Here is a 17518-nt window from a genome sequence, read left to right on the forward strand (position 1 = left end):
CCCGTCCACCCCTGGACTCTCTATTTTAGGGTCTGGCCATCAGAGGAGAGGGCAGGAGGCTGCCGGGCCGAGAGAGAGGCTGTTCGCTAGGCCGGGAGGGCCTCGGCTGCGGAAACTCTCATCCAGAGCTTTCCGTGGATGGTTCCGGGCTGGCTGCCCTGCCATATAGACATGTGCTGCATGCCAGTCAGGCTGCAGGGTGGGGTGGACACTTCCACCGGAAGTTTGGCTGCATCTTGAAGTGGACATGCCCACCAGAACTCAGGCTGCAGGGTGGCATGGACACTCGCACTGGCATTCGGGCCACAGAGTGATGTGGACATTTCTGCTGGGAGTTGGGTGGCAGGACTTGGGCTACAGGCTGAAATGGACACTTCCCTTGCCCATCAGCCTTCAGAGCAGTATGGACACTTCCACTGGGAGCCGGGCCGCCGAGTGATATGGACACTCCCACCAGGAGTGGAGCCCCCGGGTTGTCTAGGCACACTCGTCGCGCATCAGTTAATCAGCATACTTACTGAGTGCTTACTGTGTGCAGAGCACTGTACTAAGCATTTGGGAGAGTCCAGTGTAACAGAGTTGGTAGACACGTTCTCTGCCACAGCGCTCTGACAGTCTAGAGTTAGTCAGTGGGGTTGCCGAGACATTTTCCGAGAGGCAGAAACAGCTCCCGAAACCTGCTTCCTCAAAACCTCCCCCGGGTTGGGGTCCGGGGCGCGGCCGTCCCTCCAAGGGCCCCCACGTGGAAACCTCACACCTCCAACCCACTCTTCCTGCCAGTGCCCAGACCTCACTTCCTACTGGCCATTGCCCTGGAGCTGGACGATGGGATGGATCCGGATGGATCGGGATTGACCTGCTGGGCGAGGCTTGGGCCCAACCCTTTCCCTGCCCCCCCCCCGGCTCAATGTTGGAGCAGCTCTTTGCTCTCCGACGGGGCCCAGCTTGCCATCTAGTGGCAGAAACTGGGCCCAAGCTCTCCGTGGAGCAGCAACATCTCTTGGGCAGAGAGAGGTTTCTGTCCTTAAATCTTTTCTCCTGAGGGTCATCCCCTCCCCCACTCCCCGGGCAGGACAGCACGACTTCCTTCCCCCTGCCCCTGTAGGAAAAAAAAAATCCCCTATAGGAAAAAAAGCTCCAGGAAGGAGCATTCACCTCCACTATCCATCCATATGGCTTCTTCTTGTCTCCCTATCCCCAGTAATGATAATAATCATCATCAGGGTATTTGTTAAGAACTTAGTATGTGCCAAGCACTGTACTAAGCCCTGAGGTAGATACAAGATAGCCAAGTCCCATGTGGGGCATTCACCTTCACCATCCATATGGCTTCTTCTTGTCTCCCTATCCCCAGTAACAATAATAATCATCATCATGGTATTTGTTAAGAACTTAGTATGTGCCAAGCACTGTACTAAGCCCTGAGGTAGATATAAGATAGCCAGGTCCCTTGTGGGGCTCACAGTCTAAGTAGGAGGGACAGGTATTGAATCCCCATTCTGCAGACAAGGGAACGGAGGCACAGGGCAGTGATGTGACTTGCCCAAGGTCATAAAGCAGGTAAGGTACAGTGCTGGGATTAGAAATTAGGTCCTCTGATTCCAAGGCCTGTGCCCTATTCACCAGACAACGCTACTTCAAATGAAAGGAAACCTAGGGGCGCTGCGGAGAAGCACGTGCAATTCTTTCTTTTGGGTCGTCAGGTAGTCCAATTCAGTGGCAGATCCTGGAGGATTTATTTATAGTAATATATCTCCCCCTGGAATCCCCTTACTCATTGTGGGCAGGGACCGTGTGCATGGGCTTTGGAGTTAGGGTCATGAGTTCAAATCCCAGCTCCGCTAATTGTCAGCTGTGTGACTTTGGGCAAGTCACTTCACTTCTCTGTGCCTCAGTTACTTCATCTGTAAAATGGGGATTAAGACTGTGAGCCCCATGTGGGACAACCTGATCACCTTGTAACCTCCCCAGAGCTTAGATCAGTGCTATGCACGTAGTAAGCGCTTAATAAATGCCATTATTATTATTATTATGAACTCTGCCATATTGTACTCGCCCAAGTGCATAGGACAGTGCTGTGCCCCCAGTAAGTGCTCAGTAAATACCACTGATTGATTGAGAGCCCACGCTGGAGGGGAACTCGGGTGTGTCGGATGGTTGTCCCTAATCGTAAGGAGAGGGTGTCCAGGAGAGCTGCCAGGACCTTGTTTATCCAAGATGGCCAAGGTCTGGGACTAACGGTGGGGGTTCCCACCCCAGGGGGCTTTCTTCGATTCTAACATGGTTTCTTCTCGTCTTTCCCCAGCCAGTTTCACCCCCTCCTCCCTCGCCCCCTGGCTGGGGCACTGCAGCCGTTTCGAGTTCGAGTGCCAGCAGCCCAGGAAGTGCATCCCTAACTGGAAGCGCTGCGATGGCCAGCCGGACTGCCAGGATGGCACCGATGAGACCAACTGCCGTGAGTGTCCCTGTCCTCCAAGAAGCCTTCCCCGACTAGCTGCTCCTTTCCCCTGGTTCCACCCCAACCCCCACAACTGCTTGCAGAGCAAGTCTGCACCAACTACACACAAGAAGCCTTAGCCACTAGGAGACTTTTGTGCCTACCCAATTTCTGATGGTAATTGTGGTATTTGTTAAGTGAGTTCTACGTGCCAGACACTGTGCTAAGCGCTGGAGTAGATGCAGTCAGTCAGTTGTATTTATTGAGCACTTACTATGTGCAGAGCACTGTCCTAAGCACTTGGGAGAGTACAATATACAGGAAATGTGCCTGTTTATTATTATACTGTATTCTCCCAAGTGCTTGGTACAGTGCTCTGCACACAGTAAGCGCTCAATAAATATGATTGAATGAATGAATGAACAGGCACATTCCAGATAATCGGGTCAGGCACAGCCCATGTCCCTCATGATGGCTCACAGTCTAAGGGAGAGGGAGAACAGGAATTTAATCCCTGTTTTACAGAGGAGGAAATGGAGGCACAGGAAAGTCAAGTGATTTGGGAGAGGTAGCTCAGCAGGCAGATGGCTGTCAGGGTTAGAACTCACGTCTTTTGACTCCCAGTCTAGAGTTCATTCCACTAAGCCACGTTGCTTCTCCTCAACACTGGTGTGTTACTTAAGGACTCACCTGCATGTTTGTTTTTCTTATTCCTCCTATCTACATTTTTTAATGGTACTTGTTAAGTGCTTATTATTTGCCAGGAGAAATATTATGTGCCAGGATAATCAGGTTAGACACAGTCCCTGTCCCACATGGAGCTCAGTTTGAGTAGGAGAGAGGAGGATTTAATCCCCATTATACAGAGGGGCCCGGAGGAGTTCAGTGATTTACCCATGTTCACAGAGCAGGCAAGTGGTGGAGCTAGGATTAGAATCCAGGTCCCGTGACTCCCAGACCTGGGTTCTTACCACTAGGCTGTGCTTCTTCCTCTATTACAGTAAAGTATTTTAATGTGTCTCCCCTCTTAGACTGTAAACTCCCTGACGGAGGAGATCATGTCTTCAGTCTCGTTACACACTCCCAAGCACTAGTACAGAGGTCTGCACACAATAGGTGCTTATTTTTTTCTGTTAAAAATGTAGTTGGCAAGTGCTTACTGTGTGCCAGGCACTGCACTAAGTGCTGGTTTAGATACAGGATAATCAGGATGGACACAGTCCATGTCCCACATGGGGCTCACGGTAACCTCAGATGAGGTTACTGAGGCACAGAGAAATTCACTGACTTGCCCAAGTACACAGCAGACAAGTAGCAGATCCTGGATTAGAACCCAGGTCTTGTAACTCCCAGGCCCAGGCACTTGCCACTAAGCCATGCTGCTTCTCTACTGTTATCGTTACTATTCTGTAGTATCAGTAAATGCTATTGAGTGATTGGTGGGAGCGTATTTCCCCAGTTCACCTTAAAATCGGGCAGTGGCCCAGCAACGAGTTTTGGCTGTAGGGGAGGGGGTTGTAAATTGCCCAGGTTGAATGTTTTCAGGGTAATGGAGTCCAGGGAGCTGTGGGAATGGGAGGTGTGGAAGCAGGATGTTCCATTGTGGCTGGGGCAATCCCCAATAGCTGAGCATTCATTCATTCATTCAATCATATTGAGCACTTACTGTGTGCAGAGCACTGTACTAAGTGCTTGGTAAGTACAAGTCGGCAACATATAGAGACGGTCTCTCCCCAACAGTGGGCTCACAGTCTAGAAGAGGGAGACAGGCAACAAAACAAAACATGCAGACAGGTGTCAAAATCGTCAGAACAAATAGAATTAAAGCTATATGCACATCATTAACAAAATAAATAGAAGAGTAAATATGTACAAGTATAATAAATAGAGTAGTAAATCTGTACAAATATATATCACTGCTGGAGGGAGGGGAAGGAGGAGAGGAAATAGGGGGCTCAGTCTGGGAAAGCCTCCTGGATGAGGTGAGCTTTCAGTAGGGCTTTGAAGGGAGGAAGAGAGCTAGCTTGGCGGATGTGTGAAAGGAGGGCATTCCAGGCCAGGGGAAGGACGTGGGCTGGGGGTCGACGGCAGGACAGGTGAGAATGAGGCACAGTGAGGAAGTTAGCGGCAGAGGAGCGGAGGGTGCAGGCTGGGCTGTAGAAGGAGAGAAGGGAGGTGAGGTGATGGAGAGCCTTGAAGCCGAGAGTGAGGAGTTTTTGCTTGATTTGTAGGTTGACAGGCAGCCACTGGAGATTTTTGAGGAAGGGAGTAACATGCCCAGAGCATTTCTGTACAGAGATAATGCAGGCGGCAGAGTGAAGTATAGACTGAAGTAGGGAGAGACAGGAGGATGGGAGATCAGAGAGGAGGCTGATGCAGTAATCCAGTCGGGATAGGATGAAAGATTGAACCAGCAAGGTAGCGGTTTGGATGGAGAGGAAAGGGCAGGCCTTGGCGATGTTGTGGAGGTGAGACCGGCAGGTTTTGGTGTTGGATTGGATGTGTGGGGTGAACGAGAGAGAGGAGTCAAAGATGACACCAAGGTTGCGGGCTTGTGAGATGGGAAGGATGGTAGTGCTGTCTACAGTGATGGGAATGTCAGGGAGAGGGCAGGGTTTGGGAGGGAAGATAAAGAGTTCAGTCTTGGACATACTGAGTTTTAGATGGCGGGCAGACATTCAGGAAGAGATACGAGCCTGGAGGGAGGGAAAGAGAGCAGAGACAGAGATGTAGATTTTGGTGTCATCAGCATGGAAGTGATGGTTGAAGCCGTGGGAGTGAATGAATTCACCAAGGGAGTGAGCGTAGATAGAGAGCATGTGGATTGGAGAGTAGAGGCAAGGAATGTGTTATATTGTTACGTTGTGCACTCCCAAGTGTTTGGTGTAGTGCTCTGCACACAGTAAATGCTCAGTAAATACCATGGATTAATTGATTGATTGAGGCAAGGAGATTGTAGGGCCAGAGCAGGGTCCTCTTTGCCCCCATTCCCTGGATGGAACTGACACCCATCACTGGCCGGCAAGGACAGAACTGGGCTGCCCAGGACACTCTTGGCCCAAAGGGCAGCGTTCACATCGGGGTCACCTCTGGGCTCTGGAGGGTTGGTGAGGGGGAGGCAAGGTGGCCCCCAACCCAAAGCACAGGGCAATGTCGTCGGCCTTGGCCTGGCCCCGAGCCCATGAGGCTTACAGTGCTGGTGGCTGGAGTTGGGGGAATCCTCCCTTGCAGGGACTCCCAGCTCACAGACCTGTGTCAGTGGGAAGTTCAAGTGTGAGGATGGAGAAATCTGCCTGGTCTTGTCAGAGCGCTGCGATGGCTTCCTGGACTGCTCGGATGGGAGCGACGAGAGGGGCTGTACTGGTGAGTGAGTACTGCCCCCTCCCCGTCCATTGCCCTACCATCTCTCCAGTACCCCTCCTCACTGGTGCTCCTGTCAGCCGGAGGCTCCTCCTGCAGCGGAGGGTCTGAGGGCAGACCCAGAAGGGAAAGGCTTGCTGCTTGCAGAAAGGCAAAACTGTGATTTTGGATTAGCGAAGATGTCTTCTGGAGCTGGAAGGGGATGACTCGGCGTTAGGCTGGATAGGAGGCCGGGGGTTGAACTAGAAGGTTTCACATCCCTGAGTTTTTCTCAGTCTTGGAACGAGTCTTTGTGTCCCTAGAGGAAACGGTGGTGTATAAAGTGCAGAATCTCCAGTGGTCCGCTGACTTCTCTGGCAGCATAACCCTAACCTGGACCAGACCCAAGAAAATGCCCACGTCCTGCGTGTACAACGTCTACTACAGGTGAGGTGGACTCCAGTTGGGTTGCTGACTGAGGCTGTGGGGGGCAAATGAAGCTTTTGGATGGACTTCCTGGCTTCCCCACTTCCTCCTGGTGGACTCTTCTCAGCCTTCACTGCCACACAGGGGACCTCTCAGGGCAGGTGCCAGTATTTAGGCAGGCCGATGGGGAAGGAAGGGGCAAAAAGGGGAGGACAAACCCCAGCCAGCAGCTGTCAATCAGGTGGACTTGTGAGCCAGTCAGAGGGCATGAATGAGAACACCCTTTCCTGGGCAGAAGAACCCAGTCTTCATGGCCACGGAGAGGCTGGTGGGTATCAGAGCTGTGTAGAAATAGGCCAGGAACTATCTGCCAGTCCCATGCCCCTCCACCCCCGGGTTGAGGATGAATTTGCGACGAGGCAGAATGTGCTTCTTGCCATTAAGGAATGGGGGTTTGGGCATTTATTTAAATTATATATTATAAATTATTTAATCTTATTAATGTCTGTCTTTCTAATAATAATAATAATTGTGATACTAGTTAATAATAATAATGATATAATGGTATTTGTTAAGCACTTACTATGTGCCACGCATTGTTCTAAGTGATGGGATAGATACAAGGTAATCAGGTTGTCTCATGTGGGGCTCACAGTCTTAATCCCCATTTTACAGATGAGGTAAAAGAGGCACAGAGAAGTTAAGTGACTTGCCCAGAGTCACACAGCTGACAAGTGGCAGAGCCGGGATTAGAACCCACGACCTCTTTCGACTAAACCACACTGCTTCTCACACTCTTAATCCCCATTTTACAGATGAGATAACTGAGACACATAGATGTTCACTGACTTACCCCACGTCATACAGCAGACAAGTGGCAGAGCAGGGATTAAAACCAAAGTCCTTTTGGCACTTGGGCATGTACTCTACCCATTAAGCTACACTGCTTCTCTATCAGTCGACCAATTGTATTTATTCAGCACTTACTATGTGCAAGACACTGTACTAAGCTAGATTGTAAGGTAATTAAGGGCAAGGAACATGTCTGCTAATTCTGTTGTATGCTGCCTAGCAGTTCATATAGTTCTCGGCACATAGTAAGTGCTCAATAAATACCATTGATTGATTGATTGATTTTGCTCTGTATGAGCTTTACCATCAGCCTCATTCGGCTTCCTGGAAGCTTACTCCCAACCAAATAAATCCCCACTCTTTCCTGACACTGCCTTACTTCTTGAAGCCCCAAATCAATGGTTCTTCTTCTCCAATGCAGGGTGGTGGGCGAGAGCATCTGGAAGACTTTAGAAACCCACAGCAACAAAACCAACAACGTCTTAAAGGTCCTGAAACCAGACACCACGTATCAGGTCAAAGTGCAGGTGCAGTGCCTCAGCAAGGTGCATAACACGAATGACTTCATCACCTTGCGGACCCCCGAAGGACGTAAGTGCGGTTGCTGGTCCGGTCAGCCACTTAAGTAGCCACAGATGATGCTGTTTTTGTGTGTGTGTCCTATTTATTAATTGCCTACTGTGTGCCAAGAGCTATAGTAAGCACTGGGATTGGTCGAGGTAATCAAGTCAAGCAAGGGGCTCACCCTCTCAGTGGGAGGGAGAGTGGGTGTTGAATCCCCATTTTACAGATGAGGGAACTGAGGCACAGAAAAATTTAAGTGACTCGTTCAGAATCACACTGCTTCTCTTATGAAGAAGCACTGTAGTATGGGCTTGGGGAAATCATACAAAAGGACAGAATGTCCAAGTGGATAGAGCATGGGCCTGGGAGTCAGAGCACTTAATAATAATAATAATAATAATGGTGGTGGTATTTGTTAAGTGCTTACTATGTTCAAAGCACTGTTCTAAGTGCTGGGGGGGCTACAAGGTGATCAGGTTGTCCCACTTGGGGCTCACAGTCGTAATCCCCATTTTACAGATGAGGTAACTGAGGCACAGAGAAGTTAAGTGGCTTGCCCAGGGTCACACAGCTGACAAGTGGTGTAGCTGGGATTCGAACCCATGACCTCCGACTCCCAAGCCCTCACTCTTTTCCACTGAGCCATGCTGCTTCCCCTAGAACTTGGGTTCTAGTCTTTGCTCTGCCACTTGTCTGCTGTGTGACCTCGCACAAGTCACTTCACTTTTCTGTACCTCAGTTACCTCATCTTTAAAATGGCGATTAAGACTGTGAGACCCATGTGGGACATGGACTTGTGTTCAACCTGGTGGGACATGGACTTGTGTTCAACCTGATGAGCTTTTGCCTACCCCAGTTCTTAGTACAATGCCTGGCACATAGTAAGAGCTTAACAAAAAACACACAAAAAAACAAACAAGCAGTAAGCTCCTGCTCTTGGTGAGCTTACAACCTCATGGGAAGGACAGCTGAGGTAAAATGATAGATGCATCATAGTCCTTGGTATATTTTGTCTGGTGAGGGGATTTCCTGTTCTTTATGCAGAGATGTATGAGCATGATTTGTGAATAAACCTGTACTCTTCTGGTGCACTTAGGCTGAAAAATGAACTCTGGTGATTTATTATTTCTAGCCCTGACTTTGTCTGGTTTTTACATTACTCATGTATGTACCCATTCCAATTTTTGGGTTGTGTTTTTTTTTTCTTTTAAGTGGTATTTGTTAAGTGCTTACTATTTGCCAGGCACTGTACTAAGCACTGGGGTAGATACAAGATAATCAAGTTGGGCATAGTCTCTGTCCCACACAGGAATCACAGTCTTAATCCCCATTTTACAGTTGAGGTAACTAAGGCACAGATCTTGTGCCCAAGGTCTTAGAGCAGACGGGTGGTGGAGCTGCAATCAGTACCCAGGTCCTCTGACTCCCAGGGCTCGGGTTGTTTCCAGTAGGCTGTGCTGCTTCTCATTTGGTCTGGAGCTTCTGGCTACCCCAGGGGGGAAAGAGTACTTCTCCAAAGTTATGGAGTGCCCACAGGATTCCCTGGCATTCAGTTTGGCATCGCAGGTAGCGCAAAGGACCTGGGTTTAATTCCTGGCCTTGGTGCTTGTCTTCTTTGTGACCTTGGGTGAGTCACTTAAACTTCTCTGTACCTGAATTACCTCCTCGCAAAATGGGGGTTAAGACTGTGAACGCTATGTGGGATGGGGCTGTGTCCAACCTGATGTCCAACCAAGGTGTCCAACCTAGAGAAGCAGCGTGGCACTGTGGAAAGAGCCCGGGCTTTGGAGTCAGAGATCATGGGTTCAAATACCGGCTCTGCCACTTGTCAGCTGTGTGACTTTGGACAAGTCACTTAACTTCTCTGTGCCTCAGTTACCTCATCTGTAAAATGGGGATTAAGACTGTGAGCCCCATGTGGGACTACCTGATCACTTTGTAACCTCCCCGGTGCTTAGAACTGTGCTCTGCACATAGTAAGCCCTTAATAAAAATGGCATTATTATTATTATTATCATTAGTGTGCACCTAACCCAGGGTTTAGTACAGTGCTTGGCACACCATAAGCACTTAACAAAGAATGGTGTGGTTCATATTAGCTCAGCCTGGGCTCCCAGCCACTAACCACGGCTCTGAGTCTTCCAGATGTTTGGGGATTGAGAGAGATGATTTATGGAAAGGAAGACTCTAGGGCCAGCCCTCACGTCCTCATCCAGGCGTCTAGGCTGTACGGCGGGCCGAGCTTTAGATGGCAAGGATGGAATAACCAGCTTGGCTGATATTGCCTGGGACCTGCTCATCCTCAGTGACCAACCGGTCATCCAAGACCCTTCCGAGCTCCCTCTAGGCCACTCTGCTAGGCCCATTGGCCGGGCAGTTCTGACCGGGATTGTCTTTTTACCAGTGCCTGATGCCCCCCGCAACCTCCAGCTGTCGCTGCATAAGGATATGGAGGGGGTGATTGTGGGCCACTGGATGCCCCCTGCCAACGCCCACGGCCTCATCCGGGAATATGTTGTAAGTACCGGCCAGGTCCCTGCCCCCTGGCCCCGCTGCTGGGTGGGAGCCGTGGGGGCTTGGGCACTGTGGGAGGAGCACTTAACAAGGGAGTGCTGACAGCATCTTTTCCAGGAAGACCAGAAAACAGCCAGCACCCCCAAAACCCCCTCTATAACCCCTCTCCTCCCCAAACCCCATAAAGACCAAAAGCAGTAAAGTCAGCGTCCATTCCACTGGGCCGTTGACGGTCGTTATTGTGGGCATATCCACTACCTACAACCGTGGATCGGGGACCCTGGCCCCACTCCCTGGTCCCCACTGACCCATAGCTACTTGTTCAGCGTCCTGTCACTGGCTTGTCCAGGTGTCCATTTGGTGGGCGTTCTGGCCAGATCCCTCCCCAGCCTGCCACCGGAGCCTTTGTATGACCTTCCACATCTTCCTCCTCTTTCTCCTCCTCATCCTCCTTGTTTTCCTCCTCGTCTTCCTCTTCCACCTTGTCCTCCTCCTCATCCTTGTCCTTGTCCTCATAGTCCGGCTCCTTGTCCTCATCCTTCTCCTCATCCTTGTCCTTGTCTTCACCGTCCGGCTCCTTGTCCTCATCCTCCTCCTTTTCATCCTCATCCTCCTTTTTGTCCTTCTCCTCATCCGCCTCCTTTTCCTCCTCCTCCTCTTCATCTTCATCCTCCTTGTTGTCCGCGTCCTCATCATCCTCCTCCTTGTCCTTATCCTCGTCATCCTCTTCCCCTGCAGGTGGAATATAGCCAGAGCGGCACCAGGGAGTGGACGTCCCTGCGGGCAAGCAGTAACTCCCTCCAAGTGGACAATCTGATGGTCGACACCCTGTACACCATCCGGGTAAGTCCCTACGTCATCTCGGGATCAGAGCCATCAGGACTCCTAAATGCAGTGGCCTGGAATCGCTGGACCCCAGGGGGGCTTCTCACCCAGAGCCTCAGTTCATTCATTCATTCAGTCGTATTTATTGAGTGCTTACTGTGTGCAGAGCACTGTACTAAGCGCTTGGGAAGTACAAGTTGGCAACGTATAGAGACGGTCCCTACCCAACAACGGGCTCACAGTTTCAATTGTGATCCCCACCGTCTTCCCCGCAGGCTGGCCGTATTTGGGCCCCCCCTCCTGCCCCACCCCTCCCAGCTCCATTTCAGGTCAGGAAAGGGCAGCCCCAAACAGTCTGTCTATTGACTGTGTGCCGAGCACTGTACTAGGCACTTGGGGGAGAACCATACAGTGCAGTTAATAGACTGTAGCAAACCTGATTACTTTGTATCCATCCCAGAGCTTAGAATGGTGCTTGGCACATAGTAAGTTGCATAACAAATGCCATTATTATCACTATTATTATGTTCCCTGGCAGCGGGGACCTCACAGTTCAGAGTGGGGAGAGTCATTAAAATAAATGACTGATAAGGAAAGGGAAAATATAGGGATAAATATGTACATAACTACTGTGAGGCTGGGATGGGATAAATGCTAAGTGTTTTAAGGGTACAAATTCAAGTGCAAAAGTGGCACAGAAGGGAGGGTTAGTAGGGGAATTGAGGGCCTAGTCGGGGAAGGCCTCTTGGAGGAGATGTGATTTTGAAGATGGGGAGAAAGGTGGTCTGTCGGAGCAGCCCCCTGCCCTCTCCTCAAGATCCAGAGAATGAGTCACTATGAGGCTCTTGCATTTGGGTGAGGAAGGCCCTTGGAGGAAAGGAAGCTGGGCACTGATAAAGCCCCGTGGGGGTCAGGGTGAGCCCCCTGCTCCTCTGCACTGCCCCTGCCAGCCAATGCACAAAGTTCTGGCTTCAGCCCTTTAGGGCAACTCCATCTGCAGACTGGACCTTACCCCGTGGGTCTGACTTGGGCCAGCTGGGCTAGTGTCTTCAACTGCTCCACCTCGTGGGGCACCCGAGGAGCATTCCCCACTCCTGCCATTCCAAAAGCCATTTTTCCCAGCTTCCCCCCAGCCACCCATCAGATCAGTAAGTCCACGTGCTGTGCTGACTCCCGCTTTGGTCCAAAAGGTGGCTGCCGTCACGAGCCGGGGAGTGGGCAACTGGAGCGACCCCAAGTCCATCACCACCACCAAAGGCAAAGGTAAGCGATCTCAGAGTTTTCTCTCCAAGACCGTGTAGACCCACCTGGGAAACAAGCCACTGGATGAGCAGCGTGGCCTAGTTGATAGAGCACAGGCCTGAGAGTCAGAGAAACTAGGCTCTTATCCCTACACAGTCATTTGTCGGCCATGTGACCTTGCGCACGTCACTTCACTTCTTTGGGCCTGTTCCCTCATCTGTAAAATAGGGATCCAACAACTATTCTCCCTCCTGTTTAAACTGTGAGCCCCACGTGGAACAGGTACTGTGTCTGACCTGATTAACTCATATCTACCCCAGTGCTTAGTATAGTGCTGGGTGTGTAGTAAGTGCTTAAGAAATACCACAGTGAATAGTATTACTATTATTTTTATGAGCAGAGTCTGAACAGAGAGGGCAGGGACCTGAAGCCCAGATTGAAAAGCCCTAGTCTGTTGGTGGCCAATCCAACCAAGTGGTATTGATTGAGTGCCCAGTATATGCAAAGAACGATACTAAGCAGTTGGGAGAATGCACTAGAGAATACACTATCCACTAGGCCACATTGCTTCCCATGCTGCTTTACTAGACTGTAAGCTCATTGTGGGCAGGGACTGTGTCTGTCTATTGTTGTATTGTATTCTCCCAAGTGCTTAGTACAGTGCTCTGCACACAGTAAATGCTCAATAAATATGATTGAATGCGATTGAATTTTTCTGCAATGGACACACCATTACTTTTCCATGGCAGCAGTGCGGTGGACCAGGCTCTGCAGAAGGCCATGGCCCCTCCTCTCGGAGAGCCCAGAACAGAGGCAGGACTGAGCCAGCTGCTGCAAGGGATGGGAAGCACCCAGACCATAAACCCTCCTCTTGCCAACGGGATCCCCACTTGGGGTAAAGTCCAGTGATGTCGTGGACAGAGCACAGGCTTGGGAGTCAGAAGGTCATAATCCCGGCCCTGCCACTTGTCTTCTGTATGTTCTTGGGCAAATCACTTCACTTCTCTAGGCCTCAGTTCCCTCATCTGTAAAATGGAGATTGAAACTCTGAGCCCCACATGGGACAGGGTCTGTGTCCAACCCAATGTGCTTGTAGCCACCTCAGTGCTTAGAACAGTGCCTGGCACATAGTAAGTGCTTAACAAATACCTGAATTATTATTAAATTATTATTATTATATTTTGCAGAAATCCAGGAAACTATGAGGTTCTGAGCAGGGGATCCATTTTCCACGTCTTGTAGGCTTCCGAGTCTGAGTGTTTGTGTCTCTTCTCCCGCAGTGGTCCCTCCGCCGACCATCCACATCGATGGCTATGGAGAAAACTCAGTGAGTTTCACGCTGACGATGGACCCTGCCATCAAGGTATCATTTTCACTTCTACTGGGCTGCCGGGGTTGCTGGGAGGTAGAGGGAGAGACAGAGAGAGAGGGGAAGATAGACAGAGAGGGAGAAGCAGTGAGGCCTAATGTATAGAGCACAGGCCTAGGATTCAGAAGGGTCAGGTTTTCAATCCCTGCTCCACCACTTGTCTGCTGCGTAGCCTTGGGCAAGTCACTTCACTGCTCTGTGCCTGTTACCGCATCTATAAAATGAGGATTAAGACTCTGAGCCCCATGTGAGACATGGACTGTGTTTCTCCTGATTAGCTTGTATCTACCCTAGCGCTTAGTACCGCGCCTGGTACATAGTAAGGGCTTAACAAATACTACTTAAAAAAAGAGAAAGAAAGAGAGAGAGAGAAATGAAGGAAAGAGGGGAAAGGGCTAGAGAAGAGGAAGTCAGAGGACCTGGGTTCCAATCCTAGCTCCAGCACTTTTCTCCTCTGTGACCTTGGATGAGTCACTTAACTTCTTTTTCCCTTAGTTCCCTCATCTTCAAAATGGGGATTAAGTCCCCATTCTCCTTCCCACTTAGACTGTGAGCCCCATGTGGGACCTGATTATCTTCCCAAACGCTTAGTACAGTGCTCTGCACACAGTAAGTGCTCAATAAATATGATTGATATATGTATATATGTTTGTATTTATTACTCTATTTTATTTGTACATATTTATTCTATTTATTTTATTTTTTGTTAATATGTTTTGTTTTGTTCTCTGTCTGCCCCTTCTAGACTGTGAGCCCACTGTTGGGTAGGGACTGTCTCTATATGTTGCCAACTTGGACTTCCCAAGCGCTTAGTACAGTGCTCTGCACACAGTAAGCGCTCAATAAATAGCATTGAATGAATGAATGAATGAAAAGTATGGAATGGTTCCAACGAGCAGTGTCGGTGACTTTTAAGGAGATAACGGATTGTTCTCAGGAGTTGCATTATTTGGAGTATTGTTGCCAACTTGTGTTGCCAACTTGTGCTTCCCAAGTGCTTAGTACAGTGCTCTGCACACAGTAAGCGCTAAATAAATACGATTGATTGATTGGGTAGCCGTAACTCCGTTTACAAAATTTGTAAGGCTCAGCTGGCAGAAGCGGTGAATCTGCTTTTAAGCTAATGGTTTCAACATCAGATAAACTTTGATTATTTTCCATAGGTCAGTGTGTTAGAATTTTTTGGTACATTATATATACAAGCAAAGACTTGAGGACTCCAGTGAGGTGGAAGCCCTACAAACCAGAATAGAGTTTCAAGCCTGGGTACTTTCTGACCATAAACACTGCTGTCAGAGAAAACTAAGCTCCTAATGTTCTAAAAACACACAGAGAAAGTCTTCTGGGGATTTTCTAGACTGTGAGCCCACCGTTGGGTAGGGACCGTCTCCATATGTTGCCAACTTGTGCTTCCCAAGCGCTTAGTACAGTGCTCTGCACATAGTAAGCGCTCAATAAATATGATTGATTGATTGATTATCAGCTACCCAGGATTGAGGAATACTTTCTGTCGTGACCAGTGTGTTGAGAAGCAGCGTGGCTCAATGGAAAGAGCACGGGCTTGGGATTCAAAGGTCATGGGTTTGAATCCCAGCTCCGCCACTTGTCAGCTGTGTGACCTTGGGCAAGTCACTTCACTTCTCTGGGCCTCAGTTCCCTCATCTGTAAAATGGGGACTAAGACCGTGAGCCCCACGTGGGACAACCTTGATCACCTTGAATCCCCCCCAGCGCTTAGAACAGTGCTTGGCACATAGTAAACGCTTAACAAATACCACCATTATTATTATTATTTAAGGTCGTTCTCTAGAAGGTTATCTTTTCATGCATGACTCTTCCTCTCCCTGCCCTACCGTACTGGGCTCGTGACAAACATACGTGGAGTGCCCTACTGAGAGCTCACCTCCTCCAGGAGGCCTTTCCAGACTTAGCCCCTTCCTTCCTCTCCCCCTCGCCACCCTCTTCATCCCCCCCATCTTACCTCCTTCCCTTCCCCACAGCACCCGTATATATGTATATATGTTTGTACATATTTATTACTCTATTTTATTTGTACCTATCCTATTTATTTTATTTTGTTAGTATGTTTGGTTTTGTTCTCTGTCTCCCCCTTCTAGACTATGAGCCCGCTGTTGGGTAGGGACTGTCTCTATGTGTTGCCGACTTGTACTTCCCAAGCGCTTAGTACAGTGCTCTGCACACAGTAAGCGCTCAATAAATACGATTGATTGATTGATTGATTGTACTTACCGTAATGCTTAACACAGTGTGTGGCACATAGTAAGCACTTAAGAAATACCATTATCATTATTATTATCATCACTATTAATATTATTATTGATGAAGAGAGTGAGCAAGTTGGATGACATCTTATGTAGGATTGGTTGGGTTTTCAAAACAAGTGACTCGTTCCAATGATGTATTTTTACATCCAGTTGGGAATTCTCTGTTTTTCTCCTAAAGAGTCTCTAGAGTTGTTCGTGTGTAATTACCCCACTGTGGTCGGACGTGGTTTTTGTTTTTAAGCATGTAATTAAAAGGTTCGCTGCTCCCAGGGCCTTAAAGAGGGTGGTGTTAACAGAATATTTGGGTCTACCCATTTTCAGCTTTACTGGATTTTCTGGTGTGAAGAGCTAATGCGGAGGTTCTCACCCAGTGGGAAAGTAAGTCAAAAAGGCTCCCAGCCTTTCCCAGGGAACAGAGATGGAATGTCTGCTACCACCACCATCGTTCACCCTCATATTTCTGTCCTTTTCTGGGCAGATCTCAGAAAAACTCAGGCCACTCACCCAAGAGGAGACAGAACTACAGTTGGGTAACTTCCCCAGAGGGATCTGACCCAGGGGAGCAGAAAAAGAGATGGTTGTCTTTGCTCCCTCCCAGTCCAAAGATTTCCCGTCTGTATTTTTTTTTCATATCTGTTATGTGCACTGTACTAAGTGCTCGGGTGGATACAAGATAATTAGGTTGGACACAGTCCCTGTCCCACACAGGGCCCACAGTCTTAATCCCCCTTTTACAGATGAGGTAACCGTGATACAGAGAAGTGAAGTGATTTGCCCAAAGTCACACAGCAGACAGCTGGTGGATTAGAACCCAGGTCCTCAGACTCATAGGCTTGGGCTCTTTCCACTAGGCCAGGCTGCTTCTCATTTCCTGAGGCGTTACCTTCCTGAGAGTCGGGCGCTGAGGAGAAAGGAGGCAGGAAGGTCGGGCAGCACTGCTGTTGGTCCAGTTGAAAGAGCGCGGCTCTGTGAAACCGGAATCCTGGGTCCCATCTGGATCTGCAGGTGGGAGAATGCACCTGCTGACCAGAGAATCCAGGGGGACTAACCCAGCAGGAGTCCTGCAAAATAGCTGGCTGACTTGGCCAAGCTGATGGACCAAGGCAACCACCTTCATCCACAGCATTTTCACAACCATCAGTCAATCAGTGATATTTATGGAGCACATGCCATTTCAGAGCACCATATTAAGCTTGTGGGAGAAGACAGTGTTTTGCAATGCTTTATGCTTGAGGGATAGGGAGGGGCAAGGGTTGCACTCTCCCAAGCGCTTAGTACAGTGCTTTACATGAGAAGCAGTGTGGCCTAGTGAAAAGAGCACGGGCCTGAGCGTCAGAGGACCTGTCTTCTAATCCTGGATGTGCCACCTGTTTGCTCTGTGACCTTGGGCAAATCATTTTTTTCTGTGCCTCACTTACTTCATCTGTTAAATGGGGATTCAACCCTACTCCTGCCTGCTGAGACTGTGAGCCCCATATGGGTCAAGGACTGTGTTCAAACTGATAACCTTGTATCTACCCCAGTGCTTAGAACACTTGACGAATACTGTAATTATTATTATAATAAGAGCTCAGTAAATACCACTGATGATTGTTTTTCCCATCTTAAAGAGGAGTAAACTGAGGGAAAGATAGGTGAAATGACTTGCCCTAGGTCACACAGCAAG

The 17518-nt window shown here is 49.2% G+C and overlaps 1 protein-coding gene across 2 annotated transcripts in view; it reads left to right on the forward strand.

Moving 5' to 3' along the window:
* The window catches only part of SORL1 (sortilin related receptor 1), a 117529-nt gene that overhangs the window by 79746 nt on the left and 20265 nt on the right, over positions 1-17518 (forward strand). For both annotated transcript variants that reach the window (XM_038754102.1, XM_038754103.1), the window contains exons 32-39: positions 2306-2455; positions 5669-5800; positions 6100-6223; positions 7476-7645; positions 10023-10135; positions 10871-10975; positions 12148-12220; positions 13480-13562. In XM_038754102.1, coding sequence (XP_038610030.1) covers positions 2306-2455; positions 5669-5800; positions 6100-6223; positions 7476-7645; positions 10023-10135; positions 10871-10975; positions 12148-12220; positions 13480-13562 — 950 coding nt within the window. The remainder of the gene's footprint in view (positions 1-2305; positions 2456-5668; positions 5801-6099; positions 6224-7475; positions 7646-10022; positions 10136-10870; positions 10976-12147; positions 12221-13479; positions 13563-17518) is intronic.

The sequence above is a fragment of the Tachyglossus aculeatus genome, chromosome 11 (assembly GCF_015852505.1).
Source record: "Tachyglossus aculeatus isolate mTacAcu1 chromosome 11, mTacAcu1.pri, whole genome shotgun sequence".
In the NCBI taxonomy this organism is placed as follows: domain Eukaryota; kingdom Metazoa; phylum Chordata; class Mammalia; order Monotremata; family Tachyglossidae; genus Tachyglossus; species Tachyglossus aculeatus.